The following is an 8,193-nucleotide window of genomic DNA, read 5'->3' as shown; positions in this document are numbered from 1 at the left end:
AAAATTTATGCATAAACAATAAAGAAAAAAGATAAAGAAAAGAAAAAAGGGAATGAAAAAGAAATGAAGGACCTATGTTCAGACCTTCCAATATTCGGTCCCAACATTTATACATTGTCTCAATGGAACCCGAGGTAGCTGTTCCTATATATCTTCATTTGTTTATAAATGCCTGGAAGTTCAATTGGCCATTGAGTCCATACTCTGACTTATATGTATTGAGCTTAAAGATCCAGCTAGTTTCCATTTGGAGTAGCTTATTATCCAGGTCACCGCCCCTTATGTCACCATGCAGGCGGTCAATGCCCTGGAAATAAGACCCCCTATATTCACCATTGTGTATGCAGTAGATATGTTTGGCAATTGATGACAGTAAATTACAATTGTTTATGTCGCGCATATGTTCGTAGATGCGTCTTTTCAGAGGTCTCTTCGTTTTGCCAACATATTTACTGCCACAATGGCATGTGAACAAATAGATAACATGGGTCGTAGTGCAGCTTGTATAATGATACATATTGTACTTAGCATTCCTATTGCCAAATTCCCTCGATATTTGAATGTATTGGCATTGATCACAGGCTCCACATCTGTAACTCCCGGGTGTTTTACAACAAGATGCTCCTGAGTACTTTTGAAAGTGGCTATGAGTCAACAGGTCCCCTATACTGTTGTTCCTCCTATAGCCAAATAGGGGGCGGGTAGTAACCCATTTCCCTATATTGGGGTCATTGGACAAAATATGCCAATGTTTCTGGATCAGGGCACGAACTTCCTGATCCTTCATACCATATGTTAGGATGAATCTAGTCCTATCCTCATCCTTTCGCCGCACAGATGAGGTGTCACATTGTTGGTGTTTATATAACACCTCATCCCTGCTACGAGACAAGGCAAATTGGTAGGCTCTACGTAAGCTGCGTGTTTTATATCCCCGTGCTTTAAATCTTAGATATAATTGGTAGGCCTCCCGTTTGAAATCCTCCTCTGTGGAGCAGATTCTCCGTAATCTGAGATACTGTCCCTTTGGGATGCCCTCGATGCATTTAGGTGGATGCATCAATTCCGCATGTAGAAGGCTATTCCCTGCTGTCTTTTTGCGGAAGAGATTGGTGGAAAGCTGGCCCCTTTCATCCTTTTTTATTTCTATATCTAGGAATTCCAATCTACTGTAATGGTAATTCATGGTAAAAGTTAAATTGAAGCTGTTTCTATTAAGTTTGACCACAAATTCTTTTAATTTTCGTTCAGGGCCCTGCCAAATAATCATAATATCGTCGATGTATCTGTGCCACCGTAAAATGTGACACAGATACTCGTCATATTCTTCCGCCGAAAAAACATGGCGCTCCCACTCTCCCAGGAACAGGTTTGCGTAGCTCGGTGCGCATTTAGCGCCCATAGCCACGCCCTGTCGCTGTAAATAATATACACCATTGAAGATAAACACATTGTGGTGTAACACAAAACTTAGTGCTTTCAATATAAATGAATGTTCCTCAGAAATTGGTTGGTGGATACGTTCAAAAACATTTCTTATGGTCTCTATGCCCAATAAGTGTGGAATGCTCATATACAACGCTTCAACATCCAAGCCTACCAGAATACAGTCAGAGCCCAGTGTGAGTCCATTTATTTCTCTCAACAAGTGAGAGGTATCTAGAACGAACGAGTCTAATTGTGTCACTAATGGCTGTAAGACCATATCGATGTAGCCGCTAATCGGCTCGGTGAGGGACCCGCAACCCGACACTATAGGCCTCCCCGGAGGTTCATGGATGGACTTATGAACTTTCGGGAGGGCATAGAATGTCGGTGTCCGGGGACACTTGACCTTCAAGAAGTCCGTGGTATTTTGGTCAATAATGCCATCACATTGTGCTTGGTCTATCAAATTAAACAAGCTCTCCTTGTATCTTTGTACCTGTGTGTAATATCTCATATCTCATATCCCATAACTAAGTGAGGTAAAGAATTAACAGTGACTCTGGGCTCAGGGCAGTGTACACTATAAACACAGACGCAAAGACTGACAGAACAAAGACTATCCTGTCGTAAAAGGTGATTGCCTTCATATCTATCTCCTAACACTGTTGTATAAATGTGGAACAGCTATCATGGACAAAGAGAGGAGTCCATAGACCCGGCCTCGGGTGAGGAAACAACAAAGTCAATGAATGGCATGGGAGGATCCCAACAACAAAGGATGAAAGGATATGTGTTTACACCCTCAAGGTGTCAGAACAGGTTTCAGACCTTGGGAACAAATGTCAGATATGGAAGTGACTGTCTGTGCAACACTGCCACCCACAGGACATCTTAAACATCATTAGTTGATCTACACTGCCACCTACAGGACACTACTAACTTGGAGGTTTCCATGGCTCATCATATGACATCGACTTGATTGGCTGGGACTGTCTTTTGGGTGTGGCTATCCTGGGAAAAGTGTAGTATGCTTGTTTGAATGGTCTTCCTTATGTGTATATAAAGAGCATTGTAAATCCCTTGTTAGTTAGTCACTTTCCACTCCCTTCCATTGCATCCTTCCCTATCCCTTTCTACCTCCCTCCATGTTAGTTAGTTCCCTTTTTATGTAATACCTTTTAGTTCCTTTGTAAATAAATACCACTTATTTAAAGATCAGTCTGTCTCAAGTCATTAGCCTGGCACCTCAAAATAGAGCAGATCCAACATATTGGCACCCCAGATTTGAGGATTTCAACTAAACCCATCATCCTAAGGAAAAGGAATCTGCTTGGCTGAGAAGATTTGAGAAGCCTGAGACTGACGCGTTAAAGGTCTGACCAGAAAAGAAAGCCTGGAGCCTAACACAGGTAAGTATATGTTTCTTTTATCTAATTTTAACTGAAGTTATTGTATTAGAAACGTTTCTGGTTTTTTTTAGTGGAAAGAAGTTAAGGAACACTTTAAGTAAGGTAGTAAGGTCAGTTATTGTGTAGAAACTAAGGTATAGTTTGTTGTTGTTGTGAAGTTTAGTGTTTTGTTTGTGTAAGTAATTGTTTGTAGTGTGTATTGTTTGTTGTAAACATGGAATTTGTTGAAAGATATGTAAACAAATATGCTTCAGCTGATTACAATTCATGTGCAGATGAGTCTTTGACACATCAGTTTAAAAGTCTACTGACACAGTGTCAAAGTTACAACAATAAAGTAAAATGTAATCATCTTGCAAAAATGGTAAAGAAAATTAAAATGGCCAATGAAATATTAGCATTATTAAAGATGAAAGTTATTGCTGAGAATAAGGCAGAACAGTGGAGAAATGAGAAGGTCCAGTTTAGAGAAGACTTGGAAAAGTTTGGTGAGTCACTTATTGTAGCAGCTAGCACTTCAGAAGAGCATATTTCAGAATTAGAAGAACTGAGGGAGAAGGTAGAACTGTTAGCTAAACAGAATGATTTGTTAGAAGAAAAGTTGAAGGATTGTGAGGAGATGTGCAGGCTCAGAGAACAAGAGGTGATATCTTTAGAAAGCAAGGCTGGATATGAACTAAATGTCCCAGTAAGTGTCTGCCCTGTTACTGAGCAAGAGATAAAAGATGGAGAACAAGGTATAAGACCACAAACATTACCTAGTCCATCTCTCTTTAGCCCCCAATCAGAATGTGCTAGACAACAGATCAATAATACACATGGGCCAACTGATAATAATATTCATTCAAACTCAGCAGCACTGAAAATACAAGAGGTTATAAGTTTGACCCAGATATTGGGAACGTTTGACACTAATTTATCCCCTATTAGCCTTTCCAATAAATTGGAAGCCGTGGTCAAACAATATAACCTTGGAAATAAAGATGCATGTGCCTTGCTTAGAGCATGGCTCCCATATCAGTTGGCTGCAGAACTTAGGCCTCCGGTGGGTAAGCACATTGGGACATTGTCCAATATCAATGAAAATTGGGGAAGTACCACTGAAAGGTTAAGAGAGTTGCAAAGGATTTTGGGTGGGCGTGATATAAGAGGTACAAATGCATTGGAGAATGCAAGGTATAGGAAAGGAGATGATCCAATGTTATTTTGCACTGATTATCTCTCCCTATATAAAGTTGTATTCAACTGCCCTGATATGTTGCCAGATGAGCCCAATTTCCTCTACTCAATGGCAAATAAATGTAATGTTGATTACAACACAAGAACTGCCCTTAGGTATGCCACCACATACAACAACTTTATAAATACACTTAGGGATTGGTCTCAGGAGTCTTTTGAATTCCAGAGACATATTTCTGTTGCTTCTAAAAACAACCAAAGCAGGAGATTTCCACGGAAATGTTACAGTTGTGGTAAGTATGGTCATATTGCTCGATTTTGCAGAACTTCTGCCAATCAGCATGATACTTACCCAATCCATTCAATACAGAGACAAGAGGGGGATGCACAGGAAAATCTAAATGATTATCTCCTAGACCATAGCCCTCCCTCAGAGCCTGAAACTGTTGTCTCCTCTGATAACATAGACACAGGTTCCAATAGTGCAGGAGATCAAAAAGAGAGCCAAAATGAGCCCAAAAGGGAATTTCACACACCTCCCTGTAAAACAGGAAAAGAAGGGACAACTGCCCCACCCTTTATGCCTTGGGTGAACATTCCACTGTGGCTTTACAGCAGTTGGTCTCACATTGCTATGCAAATGCTAATGGCCAATTTAGCACAGTTTGCCCAGGGTGTACCAAACACAAATATGCCTGTTTTCTAATGACAAGGAATGTGATGGAATTAAAACTAGATATGGCCATGACCACTGTATAATGGATATGTACTATGTTATTTGTAATGTTCTGTATATTAATTATATGTATGTTTCTTTTTCAGAGTACTAGTGGAAGAACGATTGTCCATTTATCCTGTAAAATGAAGAAGATACTGTGATTTTAAAATTGATTTTTGTTTCAACAGGTTGTAGATTTGTTTTAAAACCACGTGGTACAATCAATGAGCTCAATAGTAAAATAATTGTTTGCAAACAATTTAAAAAAACAATTAAAAAAAAAACAATTTAAAAAACAATATTTAAACTCAATAACATCTCTTCACAATACTGGTGTCCTTGGTATATTATTAACTTTATTGTCCACAGGTATTTGTTTTTGTTCATGTATTTGTGTTGTTAAATGTAAATGTGTTTATCTTTGTTTTACATGTTGTCTCTGTTTAGTGTTTTGTGTTAGTTTGTATACAGTATTAGTATCTTCATTGTTTTATCAAAACACTGCTAAAAATAGCAAACCGTGTAATTTTGAATTTATTTTTTTTCCAATTTTTTTTTTTGCTCTCTACTTGCATAATGGTACCTACGTTTTTCGGTACCAAATGGGGGGTGATCATAGTTTTTCTTTCCTAAAGCCCATCAAAAGATGCAGTAGATACATGAAAATGTTTTTACAATTTTTTTTTATTGTTTTTTTGCAGCTTTCATTTTATATCATTTTATATTATTTTTTTAACAGAATGTACTGAACAGATAATAATGCTAAGCATATGGTCCTGCTCTTGCTCTTTTATTTCCAGGATCCATGAAACTACATAGAAAACAAAATGTGGGCCCTGGATCAACTGAGTTTGGTTATGTTTTGAAGGGCAAATGTGTTTAGAACTTTTGAATTTTATTAAGACAGGTTTCAGAACAGCATTACTCACACATTGTTCAGGTTAAATGGAATACATAGGGCACAACTTTCTTCTTAGAATAAGTATGTTTATGTGTATATATATATATATAGCAATATAAGTATGTTATTTATGTTTTAGTTAATGATGTGTTTCGTTGGTTATACATAGTGCATTTGCATATAAAGTTAGAAGGCATTATGCAGATAAAAATAACATTAATTTAAGAATATGCAGACTAGCAAACAAATGTCTGTATTATACAGAGTTTAATTTGGTGTTATGCTACATGGAATGTACATGTATATATAAGGTGCAGTGTTTGGTGGTATTGACAACCTATGTTATTGCCTTGTATCTTATCATGTGTGAATGAGAGTGAATGGTGCAATGTTGTCTGTTCCCTGCCCAAGGATGTTACACCGATATAGCCACAAGTCCGAAGAGGTTCTTCCAATGCTTTCATGGTGTGTCCTTCAGACACAAATGGGGGAATGTAATATCTCATATCTCATATCCCATAACTAAGTGAGGTAAAGAATTAACAGTGACTCTGGGCTCAGGGCAGTGTACACTATAAACACAGACGCAAAGACTGACAGAACAAAGACTATCCTGTCGTAAAAGGTGATTGCCTTCATATCTATCTCCTAACACTGTTGTATAAATGTGGAACAGCTATCATGGACAAAGAGAGGAGTCCATAGACCCGGCCTCGGGTGAGGAAACAACAAAGTCAATGAATGGCATGGGAGGATCCCAACAACAAAGGATGAAAGGATATGTGTTTACACCCTCAAGGTGTCAGAACAGGTTTCAGACCTTGGGAACAAATGTCAGATATGGAAGTGACTGTCTGTGCAACACTGCCACCCACAGGACATCTTAAACATCATTAGTTGATCTACACTGCCACCTACAGGACACTACTAACTTGGAGGTTTCCATGGCTCATCATATGACATCGACTTGATTGGCTGGGACTGTCTTTTGGGTGTGGCTATCCTGGGAAAAGTGTAGTATGCTTGTTTGAATGGTCTTCCTTATGTGTATATAAAGAGCATTGTAAATCCCTTGTTAGTTAGTCACTTTCCACTCCCTTCCATTGCATCCTTCCCTATCCCTTTCTACCTCCCTCCATGTTAGTTAGTTCCCTTTTTATGTAATACCTTTTAGTTCCTTTGTAAATAAATACCACTTATTTAAAGATCAGTCTGTCTCAAGTCATTAGCCTGGCACCTCAAAATAGAGCAGATCCAACACTGTGGTAATAAGATTGGTTGATACCATTTTCTATTGTTCAAAATTTTTTTACACATTGAAACATATTGAGAGGAGTCCATGATTACAATATTTGAGCCCTTGTCTGATGGTTTAATAACTATATCGGGGTTCTCCCTCAATAGTCTCAGTGCACTTTCTTCCTCTTTCGTGAGATTTGAATGTCTAACATTTGTAGACAGAGATGAAATATCCTCAGTGACCCTTCATACGAAGGGGTCAACCGCTCCATTTTCGGTGGTGCTGGGATACCTGCAAGACTTTTTCTTGCAAGATGGTAATGTAAGGTTATCCCCTGAGCTCTCTAACCACAAATCCTGTATATCCTGCAACACCTTTTGTTCCTCTTGCTATAGATATTCACTGGTCCCTGTCTGTGTTTCATATGAGGGGTGGGTGTGTCTTAATAGTCCCTGCCAGAAGCACAGTAGGAGGGGGACAGCCAATCATAGCAATGCAGTCGTCACACAAGCAAAGACATTTTTCAGTTCCCTATCAGGTCAGCCTAGCTGCTGATTGGTGAGAGCCCCCGGCTCCCTTGCACTGCCAGGAAGTAGAAACACAACTTTTTCAAGTACATTCCTTCTATATCTAAAAGAGTAACATGCACAGGTACATTCTAGTTTTAACATAATATGTCTCCTTTGTCATTGACATTCACATGCACCCAAACTATAGTGGATACTTAACTTTTTAACAAATGTAATTTTTTATTTTTTTTGAGATGTTAGAAGTTCCTCAGCCTAAGGTTTTTTCCTACTGCTAACAACTCAACTATGTCAGAGAACTACAGAAACGGTTTCCACCTGCTTCACAAAGGGGAGTGTCCCCAAAACGTTGCATCACTGCACAATAAATGAGCAGGGTGTTCCCTGCAACGCTAATGCCTCGTGTGCTGATATCCTTTTTCTATGACCAAGTGGGAGGTTGCTGATCCTCTAATATTGTGCACCGGGCTGATGTCTTTAAAGGTTGTGCGATTTTTCTAAATTGCTTGTGTGGAAAATATTTTAGGGCAACAGGTGCCCTTTAAAACTTCTTTATATTGAAATAAGAGACTTTCTAAATATAATCAATTCAAAATACAGTATGTACTGTTTCCGAAAGAATGTCTCTCTTCAGTCTCACTTCACGCAGAAGCCAGGTGTCAGATTCTGATTGACAGATCTAATCAGGCCCGAATTTACAAACTTGCCGCCCCTAGGCCGGCTCTACTCATCGCCCCCGCTCCCCTGCCGGTACCGTCCCCTTCGCTTCCCCTGTCCAGCACTGTTACCTC

General features: G+C 39.1%; 1 protein-coding gene across 1 annotated transcript; it reads left to right on the top strand.

Moving 5' to 3' along the window:
• The first annotated feature begins 1,930 nt into the window (after positions 1–1,930).
• On the top strand, positions 1,931–6,706 carry LOC121397663 (posterior protein-like). Its single transcript, XM_041574751.1, has 2 exons — positions 1,931–2,837; positions 2,909–6,706. Exon 2 carries the CDS (start codon positions 3,052–3,054, stop codon positions 4,720–4,722), a length of 1,671 nt encoding a protein of 556 aa, XP_041430685.1. The 5' UTR covers positions 1,931–2,837; positions 2,909–3,051; the 3' UTR covers positions 4,723–6,706.
• The last annotated feature ends 1,487 nt before the right edge of the window (positions 6,707–8,193 follow it).

Source organism: Xenopus laevis, chromosome 8S (genome assembly GCF_017654675.1).
Source record: "Xenopus laevis strain J_2021 chromosome 8S, Xenopus_laevis_v10.1, whole genome shotgun sequence".
NCBI lineage: Eukaryota > Metazoa > Chordata > Amphibia > Anura > Pipidae > Xenopus > Xenopus laevis.
This window is presented reverse-complemented; position numbering and strand designations above follow the sequence as displayed.